This window comes from Balaenoptera ricei, chromosome 8 (genome assembly GCF_028023285.1).
Source record: "Balaenoptera ricei isolate mBalRic1 chromosome 8, mBalRic1.hap2, whole genome shotgun sequence".
NCBI lineage: Eukaryota > Metazoa > Chordata > Mammalia > Artiodactyla > Balaenopteridae > Balaenoptera > Balaenoptera ricei.
Genome location: NC_082646.1, coordinates 56,798,221 through 56,823,452, shown reverse-complemented (window position 1 = coordinate 56,823,452; position 25,232 = coordinate 56,798,221). Strand labels below are relative to the sequence as shown.

The following is a 25,232-nucleotide window of genomic DNA, read 5'->3' as shown; positions in this document are numbered from 1 at the left end:
GTGCTCCCTGCAGTGGAAGCGTGGAGTCTAAACCACTGGACCACCAGGGAAGTCCCCTAATATTGTTTTGGTAACACTGTAATCTGAGAGAAGACAGGAAATACATTCAAAAAGATAACCTTATATACTAAGACGAGGTCATTTAATTTACTGGTAGGTCCTGATCTACATTTTCCTACTGGTGTTTATCTAGAGGCAAGTGAAAAGTACAAGATGGCAAAGTTTAGGTTTGTGAACTTTTTTGAGATAAACATAATATATTTGTCTCAGACTTTTACAATTAATGATATTAAATATATAACTATTCAATACATATTTAAAGAGTCAAATATATTCTTATTTTATATTACTGCCAATTTTGTGAAGGAGAGAAGAGACAAAAAAGGAAAAAGGAAACACGAAGAATAAAAATCAACTGTAGTTGAGGGGTAAAGAAAGAACAGAGGACAAGAAAGGCTAAAGAGAGCAGACAGACAGACAGACAGAGACAAGACAGGTAGAGAGAGAAGAGATGGTTGGAAGAGGACTGACCAAGTGGAGAATCCGCCCAGACCTCTTCAATCCCTCCATAACCTTCCCCTCACTACTTCTATTTGATAGCCAAAGTACTCTAGGCTGCTTGATGTTCCAAGCTAGCTCTTCCCTTGCCCGATCATGCCACTACTATTATCTCTTGCCCAACATCTCCCCCCTACTGCAGTCTCCTAATCAGTATTTGATAGGAGACCGGGCACATTGCTATACAGCGCTCTAGGACTCTCAGTAATTTAAAAAAACAAAACAAAACACACCTCCATTTGTATCTGCTTAACTGAGAAGGACACCCTACGATAGAAATGAGGGAGTATGCTTATAGAACATTGGGATCTTCTTTGGGAACACATTTTTAGAGGTGCCTTTGAGAAATGTTATCATTTTAAGAGATATAAAGAGTGAATGATATAATTTAAGAAAATATACCAAAGGATAAATGAAATTAAATCAAGGGAAAAACCGCAGACTCTGAGGTGACTAACCCCAATTTATTTAATGTCTTTTCTTACTGTGTGCTGAGGGCTGTCTTCATTATCCCTCATGTAGAAGGGCTTGAGTGCTAATGGATAATTAATGACAAAGACTGGTATGTCACCACAGTGCTTCACCAGGTACTTTTCATGTTCAGTGTGTAGATCAGCACCCCACTGTAATGAGAAAAAAGAAATTATCAAAGGAGAAGACAGAGCTGACATATACAATGCAGGACCTAAAAATAATCTGTATCAGTGCCAAGGGCTTCTTCTCCCTGAGGATCAGGGATGTGTGGAGCTGTCTGCTGAGGTTACACAGATAAATAAACTAGAGAGAGATGTGTTAACAAGAGCATCCAAAGGCCTGGAATGATGAAAGCTGAAACTAGTAAACACTATGCTTTCTGTGCCCCATCTCAGGGAGCAGCATTTAGCAGATAAATAGCATCTGTAGGAAAACACAGTATACTTTCCATGGTGTATAAAAGCTGATTCAGAATCATAATTTTTATTAATATTGCCAAGAGCTTCTTCTACAGTTACTGTCCCTAAGTTTCAGGAAATTAAATGACGAAAGATAATATTCCTAATATTGAGTCTATCTCTGGATAGATGGCTTCTCCCAGTGACTTTTTTCTTTTTTTGATAAAAGAGTCAACTAATATATCAGATGCTCTTTGATGAATATTTAATAACACTGTTCATCTATTTATTCAGCAAATACTAATGTGCCTATTAAACCCCAAGTACCATGCTAGGTACTGGAAACTGGTAAAAAAAAAACAAAATCCCTGAGTTCATGAAGCTTCCAGGATGGGAGACAAACATTAAACAAAAAATTATACAAAGAAGTCAGTTGATTATAAATATAACAAGCACAGGGCACTCGTAACTTAAAGAGAGCATCTGCCTTAACTGGGAATGGAGCTGGTGTAAGGAATAGTTTGAAGACAAAGTATTACATTCTTAACATTATCTCACTATTCCCACTTGTCTGGCAATATCTTATAGGAAAGAAGCACTGGCATAGGAACGAGGAGACTTGCTTCTAACATTATGTGCATGTCTACTGATAAATCATGTGGCTTTTCCAGACCTATATCCTTACCCATAAAATAAAGGAGTTCTGGGAAAAAACAAAAACACACAAAACTCAGTGTTTTTCAAAGTGGATCACAAATCAGAAGCCTCTATAAAGTTCAACGGAAAAAGAAACCTGTTTAATGTGTTGCCTAAACTTACTTGATCACATAACCTCTTCTGTCAACTGTTAACATCATTCAGAATATACTTCGGGAAACACTGAACTAGTTGATTTCTATACTGATATTCTATGATTACCATTCTTTCTAAGGAATTTCATCTTCCTAAACTTGGGAAACTTCTTTATAACCCTTTTGTCACTGCTATTCCAAATGATATGATTCTACTTCAAAATTATTTTTCATTCTAAATATTTCAACAAGGTTAGGCAAACATCAAAAAAAAAGCCAATGTACAGATATGCAAATACTACACACTGCTAGTAAGAGAAATAAGGTTATTTTAAAGGATTCTTAATGAAATCAGATAAATATGAGAAACATATTTTCATACATACATACATATATATATATAAATACTACCTCTGGAGTGAAGGTGAAGTTCTGGGATGCCTGCTTTAAGATCTCCACTGCCTCAGTATAAGAAATGCTGGAGAGAAACAGGGTAAAAGCAGAGAAAGGTTAATACAATGGGCTGCTGTTAACTAGTGCACCTGAAAACTGTGAAAGGCCTGTTCTCATACAGTCTTTGAGATCATATATGAGTATCAAATGATTGTAAAAATGATAATTGAGTAATCAGGAATTAAGGTTGACCTATGAGGGTCTGATCAGCATGAAGAGAAATGGCCATTCAATAATCCCACTCCTGATCCACTTGCAGTGTACACAGAGAAGCTAGTCACTTAAGCAAATAAAGATTTTCTCTGAATTCATGTTATGCTAATGCCCTAAAAGGTGTGAAATACTGAGGCTAAAAGAGCAAAACTCTCTCCCTAAAGATGTCATTCATTCATCCAACATATACTGAGCACTTACTATGTGCTAGGTATCATTCTAGGCACTGGAGATACAGTAAATAAAAACAAAGCCCCTGCCTTTATGGAGTCGCTATCCGTGTGTGTGTGTGTGTGTGTGTGTGTGTGTACATGCACAACTGGGGTAAGAAACATAAACAAATAAACAGAAATAAGCCAAGGAGCTATTGGTGCTATGAAGAAAAACAAGGCAAGATAAAAAGACAGAGGGTAATAAGGTTAACAGCTGATCTTTCAGCAGAAACTCTGCAAGCCAGAAGGGAGTGGCAGGATATACTTAAAGTGATGAAGGAGAAAAACCTACAACCAAGGTTACTCTACCCAGCAAGGATCTCATTCAGATTTGATGGAGAAATTAAAACCTTTACAGACAAGCAAAAGCTGAGAGAGTTCAGCACCACCAAACCAGCTTTACAACAAATGCTAAAGGAACTTCTCTAGGCAAGAAACACAAGAGAAGGAAAACACCTACAATAACAAACCCAAAACATTTAAGAAAATGGGAATAGGAACATACATATCAATAATTACCTTAAATGTAAATGGATTAAATGCTCCCACCAAAAGACACAGACTGGCTGAATGGATACAAAAACAAGACCCATATATATGCTGTCTACAAGAGACCCACTTCAGACCTAGGGACACATACAGACTGAAAGTGAGGGGATGGAAAAAGATATTCCATGCAAATGGAAATCAAAAGAAAGCTGGAGTAGCAATTCTCATATCAGACAAAATAGACTTTAAAATAAAGACTATTACAAGAGACAAGGAAGGACACTATATAATGATCAATGGATCGATCCAAGAGGAAGGTATAACAATTGTAAATATTTATGCACCCAACATAGGAGCACCTCAATACATAAGGCAAATACTAACAGCCATAAAAGGGGAAATCGACAGCAACACAATCATAGTAGGGGACTTTAACACCCCCCTTTCACCAATGGACAGATCATCCAAAATGAAAATAAATAAGGAAACACAAGCTTTAAATGATACATTAAACAAGATGGACTTAATTGATATTTATAGGACATTCCACCCAAAAACAACAGAATACACATTTTTCTCAAGTGCTCATGGAACATTCTCCAGGATAGATCATATCTTGGGTCACAAATCAAGCCTTGGTAAATTTAAGAAAATTGAAATCGTATCAAGTATCTTTTCCGACCACAACGCTATGAGACTAGATATCAATTACAGGAAAAGATCTGTAAAAAATACAAACACATGGAGGCTACACAATACACTACTTAATAACGAAGTGATCACTGAAGAAATCAAAGGGGAAATCAAAAAATACCTAGAAACAAATGACAATGGAGACACGACGACCCAAAACCCATGGGATGCAGCAAAAGCAGTTCTAAGAGGGAAGTTTATAGCAATACAAGCCTACATCAAGAAACAGGAAACATCTCGAATAAACAACCTAACCTTGCACCTAAAGCAATTAGAGAAAGAAGAACAAAAAACCCCCAAAGCTAGCAGAAGGAAAGAAATCATAAAGATCAGATCAGAAATAAATGAAAAAGGGCTTCCCTGGTGGCACAGTGGTTAAGAATCCACCTGCTAATGCAGGGGACACGGGTTCGAGCCCTGGTCTGGGAAGATCCCACATAAATAAATAAATAAATAAAATAACTAAAAAAAAAAAGAAATAAATGAAAAAGAAATGAAGGAAACAATAGCAAAAATCCATGAAACTAAAAGCTGGTTCTTCGAGAGGATAAACAAAATTGATAAACCATTAGCCAGACTCATCAAGAGAAAAAGGGAGAAGACTCAAATCAATAGAATTAGAAATGAAAAAGGAGAAGTAACCACTGACACTGCAGAAATACAAAGGATCATGAGAGATTACTACAAGCAACTCTATGCCAATAAAATGGACAACCTGGAAGAAATGGACAGATTCTTAGAAATGCACAACCTACCGAGACTGAACCAGGAAGAAATAGAAAATATAAACAGACCAATCACAAGCACTGAAATTGAAACTGTGATTAAAAATCTTCCAACAAACAAAAGCCCAGGACCAGATGGCTTCACAGGCGAATTCTCTCAAACATTTAGAGAAGCGCTAACACCTATCCTTCTCAAACTCTTCCAAAATATTGCAGAGGGAGGAACATTCCCCAACTCATTCTACGAGGCCACCATCACCCTGATACCAAAACCAGACAAAGATGTCACAAAGAAAGAAAACTACAGGCCAATATCACTGATGAACATAGATGCAAAAATCCTCAACAAAATACTAGCAAACAGAATCCAACAGCACATTAAAAGGATTATACACCATGATCAAGTGGGGTTTATCCCAGGAATGCAAGGATTCTTCAACATATGCAAATCAATCAACGTGATACATCATATTTACAAATTGAAGGAGAAAAACCATATGATCATCTCAATAGATGCAGAGAAAGCTTTCGACAAAATTCAACACCCGTTTATGATAAAAGCCCTCCAGAAAGTAGGCATAGAGGGAACTTTCCTCAACATAATAAAGGTCATATATGACAAACCCACAGCCAACATTGTCCTCAATGGTGAAAAACTGAAACCATTTCCACTAAGATCAGGAACAAGACAAGGTTGCCCACTCTCACCACTATTATTCAACATAGTTTTGGAAGTGTTAGCCATAGCAATCAGAGAAGAAAAAGAAATAAAAGGAATCCAAATCGGAAAAGAAGAAGTAAAGCTGTCACTGTTTGAAGATGACATGATACTATACATAGAGAATCCTAAAACTGCCACCAGAAAACTACTAGAGCTAATCAATGAATTTGGTAAAGTAGCAGGATACAAAATTAATGCACAGAAATCTCTTGCATTCCTATATACTAATGATGAAAAATCTGAAAGGGAAATTAAGAAAACACTCCCGTTTACCATTGCAACAAAAAGAATAAAATACCTAGGAATAAACCTACCTAAGGAGACAAAAGACCTGTATGCAGAAAATTATAGGACACTGGTGAAAGAAATTAAAGATGATACAAATAGATGGAGAGATATACCATGTTCTTGGATTGCAAGAATCAACATTGTGAAAATGACTCTACTACCCAAAGCAATCTACAGATTCAATGCAATCCCTATCAAACTACCAATGGCATTTTTCACAGAACTAGAACAAAAAATTGCACAATTTGTATGGAAACACAAAAGACCCCGAATAGCCAAAGCAATCTTGAGAACGAAAAATGGAGCTGGAGGAATCAGGCTCCCTGACTTCAGACTATATTACAAAGCTACAGTAATCAAGACAGTGTGGTACTGGCACAAAAACAGAAATATAGATCAATGGAACAGGATAGAAAGCCCAGAGATAAACCCACGCACATATGGTCACCTTATCTTCGATAAAGGAGGCAAGCATATACAGTGGAGAAAAGACAGCCTCTTCAATAAGTGGTGCTGGGAAAATTGGACAGGTACATGTAAAAGTATGAAATTAGAACACTCCCTGACACCATACACAAAAATAAACTCAAAATGGATTAAAGACCTAAGTGTAAAGCCAGACACTATCAAACTCTTAGAGGAAAACATAGGCAGAACACTCTATGACCTACACCACAGCAAGATTCTTTTTGACCCAGCTCCTAGAGAAATGGAAATAAAAACAAAAATAAATGGGACCTAATGAAACTTAAAAGCTTTTGCACAGCAAAGGAAACCATAAACAAGACCAAAAGACAACCCTCAGAATGGGAGAAAATATTTGCAAAGGAAGCAACTGACAAAGGATTAATCTCCAAGATTTACAAGCAGCTCATGCAGCTCAATAACAAAAAAACAAACAACCCAATCCAAAAATGGGCAGAAGACCTAAATAGACATTTCTCCAAAGAAGATATACAGATTGCCAACAAACACATGAAAGAATGCTCAACATCCTTAATCATTAGAGAAATGCAAATCAAAACTACAATGAGGTATCATCTCACACCGGTCAGAATGGCCATCATCAAAAAATCTACAAACAATAAATGCTGGAGAGGGTGTGGAGAAAAGGGAACACTCTTGCACTGTTGGTGGGAATGTAAACTGATACAGCCACTATGGAGAACAGTATGGAGGTTCCTTCAAAAACTAAAAATAGAACTACCATACGACCCAGCAATCCCACTACTGGGCATATACCCTGAGAAAACCAGAATTCAAAAAGAGTCATGTACCAAAATGTTCATTGCAGCTCTGTTTACAATAGCCAGGACATGGAAGCAACCTAAGTGTCCATCATCGGATGAATGGATAAAGAAGATGTGGCACATATATACAATGGAATATTACTCAGCCATAAAAAGAAATGAAATGGAGGTATTTGTAATGAGGTGGATGGAGTTAGAGTCTGTCATACAGAGTGAAGTAAGTCAGAAAGAGAAAAACAAATACAGTATGCTAACACATATATATGGAATCTAAGGAAAAAAAAAATGTCATGAAGAACCTAGTGGCAAGATGGGAATAAAGACACAGACCTACTAAAGAATGGACTTGAGGATATGGGGAGGGGGAGGGATGAGATGTGACAGGGTGAGAGAGTGTCATGGACATATATACACTACCAAATGTAAAATAGATAGCTAGTAGGAAACAGCCGCATAGCACAGGGAGATCAGCTCGGTGCTTTGTGACCGCCTGGGGGGGTGGGATGGGGAGGGTGGGAGGGAGGGAGATGCGGGAGGGAGGAGATATGGGAACGTGTGTATATGTGTAGCTGATTCACGTTGTTATAAAGCAGAAAATAACACACCACTGTGAAGCAATTATACTTCAATAAAGATGTTTAAAAAAAAAAAAAAAAGACAGAGGGTATTTGGGGGTGCTGTTTTAGATAAGATGGTCAAGAAAGGTCTTATTGAATTGGTGATATTTGAACAGAAACCTGCCTGAAGTCAGGAAATGAGCCATATAAATACCTAAGGGAAAGTATTCCAGGTAAAAGGAACAGTGAGTACAAAAGCCTGAAGTGAGGAACAGTTTGGCTCATTCAAGGAACAAAAAATTCAGTGTGACTGGAGCATATTGAACAAGGAGAAGAATGCCAGGAAATCAGATTGGAAAGGTAGTCAGAGGTCAGATCCTATGAACTCTTTCAGGCCATCGTAAGGCTTTTGTAATATATTCTAGTATTGTACGACTGTTTAGGAAAAATATCATTTTTGGTTACCTCAGTAAGAAACCATCATGCCTAAAGCAAGCCAAACCAAGAATTTGTTTTAACAGTTTGGATAGGTGATATATGCACATAGTTTAAAAAAAAAAACTCAAGGTGAATAAAAGAGTATACATCTTTCTTCCATCCCTGTCCCATAGATACCTAGTTGCTCTCCTCACACACAATTACTGTTATTGGTTTCTTGTGTCTCCTTCGAGGGTTTTATGCATCTATAAGCAAATATTAATACTCAATCTCCCCTTTTTTACAGATGGCAGCCATAGCATACATATCAAACACACTCTTTTACACCTTTTCTTACTCAATAATATACGTTGCAGATCTTTACATACCAGTATATGAAGAACTTCTTCACTTTTTGAGCTACTACATAACATTCCACTTTGTGGATGTATCCTAATTAGTTTAACCAGTCATCTATTGATGGATATTTCAGCTGTTTCCAATCTTTTGCTATTATAAATCATGACTACATATACCTAATTTATGCTCATACTGATTTTGCACATGGGAAAAATGGAATTGTTGGATTCAAGAGTATTTGCATTTGCAGTTTTCATAATTTTGAAAGACACTGCCAAAGATATCGTTCCCCTTTTACAGGGTTATTCCAATTTATGCCCACCAATAGTATATGAAAATGTCAGTTTCTCTATGTTCTCTGCAACAGTATTCTGCATGATTAAAAGCAAAAATCTACAAACTTTCTGAAGGACTCTGAGTTAAAAAATAACCTAAGAAACGTATTCTCTGAAGCAAAAATGAAGTTCACATCTATAATAACTAACTGGAAAGAGTTGTGTCAGAGAGTACAAATAAAGCCCCCAAAGCTATGTTTTGAGTGATAGGTTTTTTAGAAGATGGAAATTCTATTCCAACTAAAATCTAGTATTAAATAACAGATAATTTCTAAGGTAAGAATGGTGTTGGTGTTGATAGTAGTAATAATTTTTAAATGAGCATTTTACAGAAGGGAAACTGAAGCTCAGAGAGGATCAATAACTTGCCAAAAATCACTCATGTAAGTAAGAAGTAAACCTTGATGTGCTGACTCCAGAGTCTAAGCTTTTAACTGCTGAGATAATGCCTAATCCACGTGGAGTTTCATATGTTCTATCAAAGTAAAAGATAATGGGCTCTGGGTTCTCCCTCTGACTCTACCACTTGGTAACTATGTAAATCACTTCACCTCAATGAGAGCATTTTATACATTTTTGTATTTTATACAAAACTCTAAAAATACAAACATTAAAAAATTAAGTATTTGTACTTATAAGATAAGGAGACTGGGCTATATTAAGCTCTTGTCTGCTTAGAAATTCTATTGTTCTATTCCGTCAATTACTTGATATGATCTACTCATTATACTGAGTAATATAAGAGCAGTAAAAATTGGAAGCACTAGAATTTTGTGCCATTGATACGTTACAGTTACATTATTAAGAAAAAAAGGACTCTCATGTCTAAATATCTCTTGTTATTCTAGATGTTCTGCCCCACATTCCTCCCATACCTTAAGTTGAGGCAGAACTTTCAAGTTCAAATTACAGTTCTGACACTGGATATCCTTAATGGCCTTCATCAACTCTCTACTAACTTTTCTTGGTATGTACAGGGAATAATATTTCTTCTCCTTCCCAGAAACTATTTCCAAAGTGCTTTGAGGAAAGAATACATTGTGATATTGCGTGATACAATATCAAACTACCTTCATATTTCAAATTTTTTGTTGTTGAATGAAGAAAATCATTCTGAAACTGTTGGAGTACAACTGCTAAGTTACAGAGATTATTATTAGCATTCTTTGCCTCAAATTCACACAAATAAATGAAGAGCAAATAAAAAGGTAAGTACTCTATATTTTTAAAGCCTTAATACTATAAAGAAAATGTAAAATAAGTGTGTTCTATTTCTGCTTGATAAAGGCTAAATTCAAAGACTACACAAGTCCTTTAAATAATATACTTTCATATAAAACAATTATAACAAGTACTCAAGAACACTGAAATCTATTTATTCAAAAGAATATAAGTCATATGGTATCTTGCGTGTGGGTGTGCGCATGTATGTATGTGTATTTTGGGGTGCATCTTGATTCTAATTCATCATGCTTAGGTCTACTCTCATATTCTCTCATGGCTTTTAAAATCTCTGGTTTCAAAGACTACAAACCCCCTCCATCTCTGGTACCCTCCACCCTGAGAATCCTCAGTATCATGTAATTTACGTACATCCTCGGATGTTCAGTCCCCTCTGTTTCTAGCCCCTGGAACTTCTCATCTATTCTAGTGAACTCAACAATGCATTTAAAAGGATTTAATAATATTTTAACTAGCATTTTTAGATGTTTTGTAGCAGGAGGGTTTTCAAGTTATCTATCTAGTCTTTGACATATTGCTTAAGCAGCATTTGAACATTTCACCAAAATAAGACAGACAAGTTATCACTTCATAGATGAGAAAACTGAAGCTCAGAAAGGTTAAAGATTTACTATTAGTCAAATTCGTAGTTGTAATTAAATAATTATTCATGCAAATATTTAACTATTCATCTTTTTCTCTAGATGCTAAACTCCATAAAAGGACTAATCCATGCCTATTTTCACTACTGAATCCTCAATGACTAGCACAGTGCCTAACTCATAGAAGGTAGTCAATAAATATTTGTTGAAAAATATGAATTCACTCATTAATGGCTAATAAGTGGTAGAGCCAGGACTAGAATCCAGGTCCTCTGAAACATAGTTCACTATACTCAGTGCATAAGTAAAACAAACAAGCCTCTGACCATGCGGAGGTGACAACACCAAAAAAAAAAAAAAATCACACATATAAATTTAATCCACAACTATGATTAGTGCTGTGTGGAATGGATGATGGTGATAGCAATGACTGATACGGCACAGCCCATGTTCCCATCCTCGGTATTTTACAGACATGGATTCTGAAGCACAACAGTTAGATGATACATAAGGGTCATAAAGATAGTGGGGGAGCTACAACTACTCTAGCATTAATTCCAGTGCCCTTTCAGATATATGACATACACTGGTTGAAAGCATGAGCTTTGAAATCAGATGACCATGAGTTTGAATCCCCACTTCATCTTTTACTCCCCTAATTTCTTTTGAGTTGATTCTTCATCTACAGAAGGGCAACAATAACTACTCACAGAGTTGTTGTGACGATAAAATGAAATACAATGTATTTAAAGTTTATCGCTGTGTGGCACATAGTAAATATTCAATAAATGGTGGATATTTTACCCCCATCTTAGATCTTATTCACTAGATAGAAGTTGGATAACTTCTCTTAAGATCTCCCTAGTTTTCTGTTACCAGTACAGATTCCTTGGGATGCCTAATTTACTTCTTTCCTTACCTACTTAATTACAACTTTTATCAATATGCTTATGCCCAGAACCCTCCTGTAGACTCTAGGCCCATACACTCAAACTGCCTACTCAACATGTACAACTGGATGTCTGAAAAGTATCTCAATCTTAACATGGCACCTCATGATGATGAGCCTGATATCACCCCTCTCTCTCCACACCCTCCCCCACTACTCTATGGCTTCCCCCATCTCTGTTAATAGCAACTCCATTTCTACAGCTGTGTAAGTCAAAAGCCTTGAAGTCACTCTTAACTCTCCTTCTCTCTCTTTTTCACTCTCAGTAAATCCTGTTTGCTGTACCTTTAAAATATATCCAGAATAGGACAATTTTGCCTAACTCCACTGTTACCATCCTGGTCTGTGATGGTTAATTTTATGTATCAAGTTGGCTGGGCTACAGTACTCAGATATTTGGTCAAACATTCAGGGTATTTCTGAGATGGTGTTTTTTTGGATGAGGTTAACATTTAAATCAGTGGATCCTGAGTAAAGAAGATTACCCTCCAGAACAACATCCAACCAGCTGAAGGCCTTGCTAGAACAAAGACTGGCCTCCTCCAAGAAAGAAGGAATCTTCCAGCAGACTGCCTTTGACTTGGCTCCTCCTTGAGTCTCCAGCCTGCTGGACCACTCCAACAGATTTTTAACTTGCCCAGCCTCTACAATTGTGTGAGCTAATTCCTTAAAATAAATCTTTATATACACACATCATGTTGGTCTTGTTTCTCTGGAGAACCCTAACTTACACAAGGTTCAAACCACCATCTACTTGCACCTAGATGACTGTAACAATCTCCTACTTGCTTTGCTGCTCTCACTCTTGTCCTACTACAGCCTATTCTCAACAGATAGCCAGAGCGATCCTATTAAATCCAATTGAGATCTTGTCAGATCTCTGCACAGAACCCTTCAACAGCTTCCCCACCTCACCCAAGTAAAAATCCAAACTCTTCACAGTGCCCTACAAGGCCCCACCTGATTTCCCCACCTCCCTCATCCTTTCTTACTTTATCTTCGTATCCTCTTCCCTTACTCACTCTTCACTATTACTTGAACATGTCAGGCATGCTCCAACCTCAGGGTCTTTGTACTTGTTATTCCCTCTGCCTGGAATATTCTTTTCCCACTTACCCATATAACTAGTTCTCTTACTTTACTTTCTTGAGATCTTTACTCAAAAATCATCTCAGTGAGATCTTCCCTGCCATGCTATCTAAAATTTCTACCTCCTCATTCTTCCTTTATCTTATCTTCTTTCTCTTCTCTGGTTTTTTTTCCCCATAAGTATTACTCATTTTCACAGACTGTATGTTTCACTTATTTATCTTGTCTCTTGGCTATTATTACCTCCACCAGAAATATAAGTTCAGTAAAGGCATGGAATTTTATCTGCTTTGTCCACTGTTTTTAAACAGTTTTTAGATTTTAGGACAATGCCTGGCACATAGTAAACATTCAATATACATTTAAGTGAAAGGAAAAGTCTCAAAAGCCTTCACTTGTACTTCATTGCCCTTTGGTTCTCTATCACAGGGCTCCTATTTCCTCCTTTTCTGATCCCACAGCTGCTGCCTTGTTACTGGGTCAGGCTCAATGACTCATCATTTTTAACTGGTAGCCTGAAGGTCTAGGCTGATAACTGATATTCTCAGCTCAGTCAAGTCTGCCAGGTTTTTCTTATTCCCCTTCTCAAGGACAGGTTGAATTCTTTATTCTCTTAGAAGAAAAACTTCCTAAACTTAAGATAGCAAGGGAAAAATGATACTAACTTATGTTCAGAGACAATTTTCTTTTCTTCAGATTATCAAACTTACTTCCTCTACACATTGTAAATACCCTGAATACTAAGTCTTATATGAATTATTTGTACTGCATATAAGAAGTTGCTTGTTGTTTTTTCCATATCAATATGTGTTTCATAATAAACTGTGAAAAGAATAGCCTATCTGATTAATATGGTTGGTTGAATAAACAACCAGTCCAATATCAAGTTCTACTTGAACAGGATTATAGTGGAAATGAAGCAATAATGTACGTGCTATATTTAAAATACAGATCTTTAGGTTTTAAAATAGTGGCTAAAAAAACAATTCAGAATACATTTTCAGATTTTAGCAAGCGAAGGTAAAGAAAAAGAAGGAAGACTGAAATAGAGAAAAACAGAGGGAAAGACATTACATGTATCTATCTTAAAAGCATGTTTTTTAATCAAGCCAGATTTTGATTACTAAAGAATTAGTCTGAATTGTAGGAATATAGTTAATAATTACTATGATCATTATCTTGCTATGATTTATTCATTTATTTATTCATGAAACACTGATTATCAACTATGAACCAGACATAAGAGCTATAAAAATAATTAAAATACGGTTTTTCCTTGAGTCTAGGGAGTGTGATAAGCAGATATACAAACAAAAAAATTTAATACAGTGTGATAAATACGATGATAAATTATGAATAAAGTTCAGAGAAAGTATAATATCTACTTACATTAGAAAGTTGTTTTTTAGCATATGTTCTAATCTGTCCTTGGTAAGAAAAGAGAAAAAAGAAAATTTATTAAATGTAATTATATTCCTTACATGTAATTAACATATTTAAAGGACTTCATCCACAAAGCTAATTACCTTTTGGCCAGGAGCTATGAATTTGTGACAGAGTTCAACATCTTCAGGACAATTTGAGAGAACTGTCATTGTTGTAGTCTTGAAGAGGCCCTCCATAACCTAAGAGAAATGATACAGAATTGCCTGACATGTAAGCTTCATGAAAAACCTGTTTAGGGCCCTGTAAGGACTGCTCTCCAGGTTTCAACGGCTATAAATCCATTAGGCCTCTTACTTCCTGAATATACTACAGCAAGTTAATTCAGTTTCCAGATTGATTAGAGGGGGCATCACAACTTCTCAGAGAAGGTTAAAAAAAAAAAGAAAGAAAAATGTCTGAACCTTCTGTTAACAGTTTCAGTACTGGTGTTGAAGTGGGCTGTCAAATGAACAGATAAAACAAACTGATGCCTCTCTAAATTTCAGTATATTCACTTGTAGAGTCAGGACAGTTAACAGTACCTAGCTTACAGGATTGTTGTGAGAATTATATGAGATAATCCATGTATAAGACTTAGCTTAGTGCCCAGCTCAGAGAAGCACACTACAAACATCAGTTGTGAAGAGTGGAACATTTTGAAAAGTGCTTCATTCAGTCATTGGTAAATGAAAGTAAACTTTATGATTAGAGAAGCAATGAGATCTATCTACATCTAAATACATACACTTTTGCTTTGCTAAAGTATAAAGTAACGACACAAATCAGTATATAAGAATTCGTTCTACCAGGGGTGTCCATAAAAGTCTCATGGGAAAAACTTGTTCTCAGAAGAAAAAAGTGACTGGAATGAAAAATATTTCTAAAGTATTTTTAATCCAAACTAAAATTTTTGTTTTGATGTCAATGAAATCATATTGTGATTTCCAGATGTGTCCTCATAAAGACACATACATGGATTAAGACCAGGCTGCCCCACAGGCAGGTATCTTCCTTTCCTCTCTGAATCACTGGATACCCTATCAACACTGGAAACACAGTGGGGCATAAGCATCTGAGTAATTTAACATGGTCAGATATAGGAAAGAACTTAATTATCAAGTGACAACCAGATAGATTTATGTACATATATAAAATATATTTTATTTCTTTTTATATATACTTTGCATTTTTATATTATACATATATTTTGTAGAGAAGTCAGGAATAACTTGATGAAAGAAGAGCGAAAGGAGGCTGAAGATGTTTTACCTTGAGGCTATAACCACCTTCAATCTAGCAGTGAGATAAAGAAATCACTAAGTAACTGAATGATTTATGAAGCATTATATCCCTCAATCACTGCAAAAAGCCAATGTATATTGAGAGGAAAAAAGAACAGGTAGATTGGATAGTATGCTTGCATTGTTGAGGGACACAATACACAATCGGTAGGATGAAGACTTCGACAACTGGGGCTGTTACAGCAGTGTCTTTGATGGGCAGAACATTTCCATTCGAAGAAGGATATCACTGGCTTTTCTAACCTTGACTTTCAGACTACACTCTATAAATATATTTATAATAAAACAGAAACTTAACTGAAGGGTTAACATAACCCTCATGTTTTAAAAAATATATTTCTCAATAGCACTAAAATAATAATATTTAATTGCTTATACCTCATAAGAGGAAAATATCCTTTGTTACAATATTCTGATTTAATATTTAAGAGACTGCTCTTCATCAAGATAATAATTTCCACAGAATTCAATTTATCAAAGGGAGAAAACTGAGAGAAGCAGGAGCTTATTTTTGGGAGGAATATACCTTTTTCTTCTGTCTTTAGGAAAAAGTTTATATTCCAATTAATTAAACTATTCAATAGTGTATGCCCTGAGTACCACTCAGTGGAGTACCAAATAAATAAGAATTACTTAGTTATAGAATACATAATTATAGAGCAAAGATTATAATGTTTAATAAATTCTAACAATCTATGTATTATCTTTATAATCTTTCCCTCTGGTATTACATTGGGCAGCGGAGACAGGGACAAGGCAGAAATAGGAGGTAAAAGGTGTGGTTCCATTCTTTACAATACTCTCATTGCCTGAGTGAAAGAATAATAAAGAATTGGGTGGTGAGCTCAAACTGAAGCTGATTAAGGGATTTTACTGACTCGGTGAGGCTCAGATTCTGAACCTCTAAATCTAGAAAGGGATTAACTCAACAGTGTTCCTACTGACATTTTTGGCCAGATAATTCTTTGCTGGTGGGGAGGGGGCTGTGCATTGCAGGATACTGAACAACATCCTTAGCCTTTACCCACTAGATGCCAGTAGCAACCCATCTTCCTTACTCCCCCACCCACTCCCTAGTAGGGACACCAAAAATATTCCCTGGGGGACACTGGTCTAGAGAAATCAGTGGGAGATGTTAAAGGGGTATATGTAAGTGGACACTGTGGTGTGTGGCCACAACATCCCTTCAGGACCAAGATCTTTATCCGCTAGGAACAGTAACTGCTGATGGTACCTAGTTGGGTCCCTCTTCAGGAACTGCCCAGGCCAGGAGGACTGCCTTACCCAAGGTTACAACCCTTCCCAAGCTAGCCCGCATCCAATGACTGGCTCACAGGAGGAGGCACTTGCCCTCCTATGGGACAACTATGAAGGACCATTCTAGCTCCAAAGTTTCTCACGGAATTGGCTAAGGTCTCTGTCTGTAAATGCATCACAGTTTAACTTGTCCCTCTGCCCAATGCTGCTTTCTTCCTTTCCTTACAGATATTTCTCTTGAGAGCATTCCCCAGTAATACCTGCACACAAATCTCTGCTTTAGGGTTTATTTACTAGGAAATCCAACCTAAGACAGGATAATAAAATTGTGTGTGACTCCATTCTATTTGGGAGTATACATGGTATTTCTGTTTTAAGTGGAATTGGGTCATTTACTGGGTGAATAAGAGTAGAATGAAAGAAGTAAGAGTTGATGAAAATTGCTAAAATAAACATCCTGTAATTAGAATTCCAAACTAAGATATTAACCAAAATGGTAGTGGATAGAGAATTCATAACAACAGTTAACACATTCTGGGTGCTTACTAAGTGTCATGAACTATGCTAAGTGCCTTATATATATTATCTGCCTAATCCTATGAATTAACCTATGAAATAGGAATTATTATTCTCATTTTATAGATGAGAAAACTGAGACTCAGAGAAATTAAGTCCCATGTCTTAGGTCACACAGCCAGTAAGTGATGGAGCTAAGAATCAAATCCTGGTTCATCCATCTCCAGACTTGTGTGCTCTATATGGATTTATGGCCACAGCCTCCTGAAAAGGCTCCCACCCCTATTTTTATCTCCCTCTAAATCATTTTTCATAATGCTGCTAGAGAGATACTTCTAAAATATAACTCTGACCATGGCCTTTCCCAGCTGAGAACTTTCTCCTTTACCTTTTGGATTAAGTTCAAACTCCTCAGCATGGCATTTAAATACAGTCTTTCTTTCATGAGCTGACTCTTGACTATATCTCCAACTTCATCCCTGTCCCCGAGCTCTGACAGCTCCTGTGGATGTTTTCTAATACTATAGCTACAGACATGTTTCTCTAACTATAAAGACGTTTTGTTTATTTGCCTAGCAAATATCAAGAGCTACTATTTACTAAGCCTGCTTTGTGCCAGACTCCATACTAGATGCTTTATATTATACATACATAATCTTTCATTTACTTCTCACAATAACCTAATGAAATAGCTACTATTATTCTCGTTTTATAGCTGAGGAAGCTAAAGATCACTAAGGTTAGGTAACATCATAACAAAGTTAATGGCAGAGCTTGGACATGAACTTAAATCTGTTGACTCCTTAACTTTAAAAACTATTACACTAACAGCATTCAGTAGATGTTTATTAAATTAAGTAGTTCTCCATCTTCTTCATTCTATGAACACCTGTAAGGCACAGATGTCGGAGGTAAAAATGTATACAGAAGCATTTTAATATGTCACAGATGCCTGATATTTAGAAACTATTTTAAAACTTGAGTACCTACCTGCATGAGATCTTGAAGGCTCTCAAGAAAAGAAATCTCTGCTTCTACCATATAAAACTCTGCCAGGTGTCTCCGGCTCTGAGAATTCTCTGCTCGGAATGTTGGACCAAAGGTAAACACTTGAGTAAAAGCTCTGCAATTCAAGATTAACAGTGTAAAAATAGGATTCACATGATTAATTTTAAGTATTTAAAATATTCAGTAAGCTCTTAAGGAAAAAAAAAAGTTCTGCGCCTCTGTCTTGTCCACAAATCCACACATATTAGCTGCTACATTTCTTTAATGGGTGATTATAATAGTTTCATTAAAAATGTTACATTTATAGAAACCATTTTATTCCAAAGGAATTTGCAAATGCTTTACAAACCCTATGGCTTACTAAATATAGAATTATAACCACTTCTGATGCACTCTACTGCAGCTGCCTTAAATAGCAGGCAACTACATTTCACAGCAATTGAGAACAAAGTGAAGGAAAAATACCACAGCCCAAGAAGCCACACAGAGAATCTAGATAGTAACAGTTAAAACCAGAATTTCATGTGGATAAGGCAAGTCAATCATTTTCTAAATATATGAAAAAAAAATATCAGATATGTATGGTGATTTGCCTTGTTAGGCCTACTCAAGTCCTTTACGCCCACCTAGGAGTTTTAATCAATGCTCAATGACCCCTGACATTTGGGGGGTGGGGTGGATTTTGAAGAACTGTCTGCTTTACTCTCTGGTTTTCAAGGACTATAGCTCAACAACATAAATGGAAAAAACATTCTTATTTTTAAATTTCTGCAGGGAAGCAAACATGACACCTTCATTCTTTAACACTTACAGTCTCCTTCACATGAGAAGAGGGCAACAAGATTAGATCAAGCATATATGAAGGAATGAATATTTCCTGAGGACCATGTAATCTTTTTTTTTTGAAATGTATTTATTTAATTTATTTATTTTTGGCTGCGTTGGGTCTTCGTTGTTGCGCACGGGCTTTCTCTAGTTGCAGTGAGCTGGGGCTACTCTTTGTTGCGGTGTGTGGGCTTCTCATCGCAGTGGCTTCTCTCGTTGCTGAGCATGGGCTCTAGGCCCGCGGGCTTCAGTAGTTGTGCCATTGGGGCTCAGTAGTTGTGGCGCGCAGGCTCTAGAGCGCAGGGTCAGTAGTTGTGGCACATGGGCTTAGCTGCTCTGCAGCATGTGGGATCTTCCCGGACCAGGGATCGAACCCGTGTCTCCTGCATCAGCAGGCGGGTTCTTAACCACTGAGCCACCAGGGAAGTCCCAAGGACCAAGTAATCTTTGAATTTTAAGGTTTTGCTAGAACAAAACAAGAAGTTTGGGGCTCCTTAGCTGTTATCCTCAACACTTTTCATTTGTCATCAGTCAAATAATATCAAGATCAGAAAACAGTACAGAAAACAGATTGTAGATGTACATACCAGGTTTTTTTTTGTTTGTTTTGTTGTTTTTTTTTTAAGTAAAGATAGTCTGGGAAACTAAACAGTAAACAATTATAGTGGAAATCATGAGATTTATTTTTTCTTTCAAAGGCCATTTCAGTTAAGGCCTAGTTGGTAAGAAGCTTAGGAATTTATGTTTTGGTTCTACAGCCACCTTGCTGAGACCATGATCAGTTAACCTCCGAGAATCTTAGTTTTTAATGGAAAAACAAACCGTAAGAATTCAAAATATTACTATGATAACCTCTCTCCCAAGATTCAGATCCAGACTTGCCTACTAGAATGTTCCTAAACACACTGACCTTACCTTGTCCAAAACGAAAACTCTTGCCTTGCTCCCCAAAACAAGCAAAAACAAAATAATGAACAGTATATTTTCCCCAGCTCTGTTAATCTCAGTTAACCCATCTCGTCACCCAAACCAGATCCCCGTCCCTCCCTCACCGCCCACACACTTCCCTATCATATTGATCACAGAATTATATTGTTTATACCTAGGAAAACACTTGCAGATCTAAAGACTCTTCTTTATTTCCACAAATATTGTCTTAGTGTCAACTCTTGTGTCTGCCACCTGCCTTTCTTCCTCCAGTCCCAAACGACTATAAGTTCTCAAACTCAAATCTGATTATATCAGCCCTAATTTAAAAATCTTCAATGGTTCTCCCCTACTCAAAGGTTAAAATTCAAACTTCTAACTTTGACTGGACCTTCCTTCACAAAGCCTTTTCTCCAGCACACTGAGGATACTCTCCTTACATGCCCCGCATGCCTTTAGGCTTTTTCATTGGCTGTCCCCTCTCTGTAGTGCCCATCATTTGTTCCTCTCTCTCCAAATGGCAAATTCCCATCCATCCTTCAAGACTTGACTTAAATGTCACTTTCTCTTTGTAACCTTACCATACACCCCCAAATTTATTGTTCCCTCCTTTCTATGACTGTAACACTTTGTTTATACATTATTATACAGACTGTATCACTTAGAATTATAATTGTGCATTTTGTATCTTTCTCCCTCAATAAAGTATGAAATTTTCTACAGTAGGAATAATGTTTTATTCATCTTTGCAACTCCGGTGCCTAAGATAAAACAGGTGCTCAAGTTGAATGAATAATAATGAGGATGACAGGCTTCTTCAGTTGTAAACTGGAAAAGCACAACATCCTTATAAACAGTAACATTACAAATAATGTACAGAAAAATACTCAGGTATATTTTACTGTGGCTGTTACTCAATAGCTAAAATGGGTCAAACAATTTAGGTCTGCCCCAAACAATAAATTCAAAAATTACAGGACCTCGAGCTTCTAATCTATGACTATGCAATCTCTAGGTAGGTTGGCAATAGTATATTTAAATAAATAAAATGACATTCTTTTCAGGCACTGCATCACAGGAAATTGTACATACAGATGTTCACTAATAACAAAGAATATTCTATTGAAATTTTCCAGGGCATAAATAGAAACTCCATGGCATAGGTGGAATTTACTTTGGAGGCTCTGAGGAAGACTTCTAAGAAATGGGCAGTTATCATCCTGAAATACAAGGAGGCCAATGGGATTGCTGTTCAAAAGAGACACATTATATGTGTATTAAGGTACTAGATACAGAGAAAACAGCAGTATCTAAAAAGAACTACAGATTCAAGTCACAAGGGTACCTACTTCTCACATGGATAGGGAGGGAGCTCCAAGATGTTTAACAATAGGGATTTTTTATTTAACAATGGTTAATGATTTTCTCTATCAATATAGGGTAAACTCTCTTGTATAAAATATAGAAGAGGATCAAGGATTTTTATTTTAGTAAGGATCAGATTCTAATTGTGGTACCCAAAAGTTAAGTATTATTCTAATAGGGTAAGTAAAAATCAATGGACATGGTGCTTTCTCTAAATTAACAAAAAGATAAAATAAGCTGGAAGGTATGTTGACAAATTGCCTAATTTAGCATCAAGTTGTTAAGCAGATAAATGTTTAAATCATTCAATAAAGATCACCCCACATCAGCGTCCAGTGTTCTATAATAAAGTAGTGAAAGTAGTAGTAGTGATAGTGGCTACCATTAGCAAGTGCTCCTTGTGGGCCAGGCATTAGATGTGAGAACCTTACAGTTAACTCCTTTATTATAACTCAATAAAGGATAAATTGTTACTTCTATTTTTCAGTCTAAGAAATTGAAGTTCAGAGAGGTTAAGAAGCTTTTCCAAAAGTCACAGAGTCATAGCCTAACAAGCGGTAGAGGCCAGATTCAAATCTAGCTCTGACTCTAATGATCACAGCCTTCATTATGATATTAAAATAATGATGCTCATAACTGAACATGGACAAACCCAGTAAATAAGAGAGAAAAATTTGTAATATGCGCTCCCCGCCTTCTCAAAGGTAACTAGGGTGAGTAGTTTGGTATATTTATCTTCCTTGTGAATAGCTTATTTGTTTTATGTGTTAAAATTATAGCTCCCTAGGATATGTTGCTTTCATGCAAATAATGAGAAGATAAATTTTAATCAATATTTTGTAAACTTTAGCAAGACATTTAGCCTTTCTGGTCTTCAAATTCTTACATGAGTGGGAGGTGCAGGCAGTTTGGCATTATTCTGTAGTATCTTTTACAATAATTTTGTTTCTGGGTCCATGTGAAATCACTATTATTTTAATTTATGCTGATTTCTTCTTTTTCCTCAGTCTTCCACACACATGAAAGCAATTTGCAGCCAGTCTTGGCCCAAGCAATAGTTAAAATAAGATCTGAGAACAAGGCCATTACTAAAATAAGATACAAAACCAGGTGAAAGGCCAGTACTGCTGTGAGAAGAGACCAGCGAAAAAGAAAACACTCAGTACTAAGAATCATTCTTGTGCCAATTATGGAGAAAGGAAAGCTATATATGGAAAGTCCATGAGCTTGGAGTTGATGTTTAAGATAACAAAAGTACATTCAATACACATCAGCTAAGATAGCTACAAAAATGGCTTTTTAAAAATAAAAAGTAAAGTTACCAAAAAGAGGTTCTACAAAGGTCACTTTCTCCCTTGTGTGGAGTTTTATGAAGCCCTAAATTGGCAAGTGGATTATTATAAAATAGTCACTGATTGCTTTGCCATTTATTCCTTCTGGCCCTGAAATTTAAGAGCTAATCTTTATATTTTGAAAGAAAAGAGGAATTGCTGCCTTGTTAGCTGGGGAAAAACTTATCGTTCAGCATAAGGGGGATCAGCAACTTTCCCTAAGGCCGCCCACTCCCAACCTCCTATCACTTCCCTACTGTCATTCAGGAAACATTCATTGAACTGAAGTGAACTCACAGACAACTTTAAACTGACTTTTAAAACAGTCTTTGTCAAGTGGTATTCCCATCATCCAGAAAACAATCATCTATTTTACTACTGCTTTGTATCCACTGGATTATCAATACTGTGACATATTTGTCACTCATTGTTTCTACATGCCTAACAGAGTGGACACCAGACACCTCCTTTTCAGCTTTCCCCCTGTCCTTTACCTTGCAATAGTACACTTGGTGAAAGGGTTTATCAAGCTATGTAGCTCTCACCATTCATCAGCTCTTAACAAGATGTCTTAGTGAGGATGCACTGTAAAATCTAAAAATTTCTTCTTTACCACAATTGCTAAACATTTCTGCAAAATTAATTTTCTTTAACATGTCCTAAGTATCTGATTTATAACTGAATTTGAGGTCCAAGGAAATTTAATCTTAATTGTATAATGAGATTCAAAGTTCGATAGAGTCTGACAACAATCCTGCTAAAGGGACTGGAGGGTTGGCTACTCTTCTCTGATGAGCATATGAACTGGCGGAGGGACACTTAGCAAAGGGAATACGAAGCACACAGGTCCTAAGGCAGGAAAGAGCCTGACAAGTTTGAAGAACAGAAGTAGGCCAGCAGCAAGACGAATGGTAAGAGATGAGGTCAAAGAGTTTGGAAGGGATCACAACACGTAGGGTCTTCCTCGTAAGCCATGGTAAAGAGAGTCTGAATTTTATTTAATACTCCTTGAAATACTCTCTCCTCTTGGAATATTTAACACTGTATTCTCCTAGTTTTCCTATTTATCTGATCTCCACCTCTGTCTCCTTCTACATACACTAGCTATTCTTTAAACACTAGCACTCTTTGAACCGCAGTCCTAGAATCTCTTTTCTCACTGTATACACTCTCCTTACATGATCTCACCTCAGTCAATTAATTAATTTTCAATTAATTACCTATTGGCACACAATTCACAAATTTGTATCTCCTGCCCAGACTTCTTCTCTAAGCTGCAGAAGCATACATCCGCCTACTTAGTCCTTTCACTTGTCACAAACAGAACTCATGCCTCCCCTGACCCCTCACACTGGCTTCAGTCTTCTTCCAACCTTCCAGGTCAATCCTCCCATTAGGGTCTTTAATAACACCATGTACGACTGTTCATAGAGCCTCTTAAAATTAAAATAAATGACATATACAGATGTAATTATTTGTTTAATGTCCATCTCTTTCACTAGACTGTAAATTTCATGAGTAACCTTATCTATTTTTTGGTTCATTATAGTACCCTCAGTTCTTAACCCGGTGCACGACATACACTAGACAATTAAAATTTGTCAAATAACTAACTCATTTTCTATAAAATATGCTGATCCCCAAACTTTGAACCTTTGAAACAGCACTGGGAAGGGGGTGAGGATAGAGGAGTAAGAGGAAGGTGGTAAACAGAATATCAATTACTAAGCAAAAAATTCTGCTATTCCCTGAAATAATTTTTCACAGAAGGCACTAAGAGATAAAAGAATCAGTTTTTTGAAAAGACTGCCCATATATTAGTTTTTGCTCTGTAGGCAACAAGTACATCTTTGAAAAGGACTAGATCAGATGAACATCTTTAGTTAGCAAAGATTTTACTTTTTGAGAAACTGAAGTATTACCACATGAAAACAATTTCCCTTAGTCTTATTCTATGTAAACAGAGAAGCACCTGTCTCTTTCGCTTCTGCCAGAGTGGATACCAACATGTTAAGACAAGTATTGCTATTTCATCATTCCTGTAATGATGGACTCTTCAGAGGACTGACTGAATTTAGAAAACAACATTTTTTAAAAAAATTATTTATTTATTTAGGTTGTGTTGGGTCTTCATTGTTGCGTGTGGGCTTTCTCTAGTTGTGGCAAGTGGGAGCTACTCTTTGCTGCGGTGCACGGGCTTCTCTCGGTGCGGAGAACGGGCTCTAGGCCTGCGGGCTTCGGTAGTTGCGGCACTTGGGCTCAGTAGTTGTGGCGCACGGGCTTAGTTGCTCCGTGGCATGTGGGATCTTCCCGGACTAGGAATCAAACCCGTGTCCCCTGCACTGGCAGGCAGATTCTTAACCACTGTGCCACCAGGGAAGTCCCAGAAAATAACATTTTTCTCAAGGGTCAAAGTTTGCTAATTGTTCTTTCTAACTGTGTATTTGTCCTCACATTTTTAACAAGATACTAAAACCACCTT

At 36.7% G+C, this 25,232-nt stretch overlaps 1 protein-coding gene across 4 annotated transcripts in view; it reads right to left on the bottom strand.

Annotated features, from left to right (window-relative positions):
• The window catches only part of NARS2 (asparaginyl-tRNA synthetase 2, mitochondrial), a 143,510-nt gene that overhangs the window by 23,233 nt on the left and 95,045 nt on the right, over positions 1 to 25,232 (bottom strand). For all 4 annotated transcript variants that reach the window (XR_009504603.1, XM_059930710.1, XM_059930711.1 and 1 more), the window contains 5 exons: positions 18,285 to 18,417; positions 14,322 to 14,420; positions 14,185 to 14,222; positions 2,633 to 2,699; positions 1,044 to 1,181 (listed from right to left, as the gene is read on the bottom strand). Coding sequence is in view for 3 of the 4 variants with exons in the window: in XM_059930710.1 (XP_059786693.1) it covers positions 1,044 to 1,181; positions 2,633 to 2,699; positions 14,185 to 14,222; positions 14,322 to 14,420; positions 18,285 to 18,417 (475 nt within the window). In the remaining variant the exon portion in view is untranslated. The remainder of the gene's footprint in view (positions 1 to 1,043; positions 1,182 to 2,632; positions 2,700 to 14,184; positions 14,223 to 14,321; positions 14,421 to 18,284; positions 18,418 to 25,232) is intronic.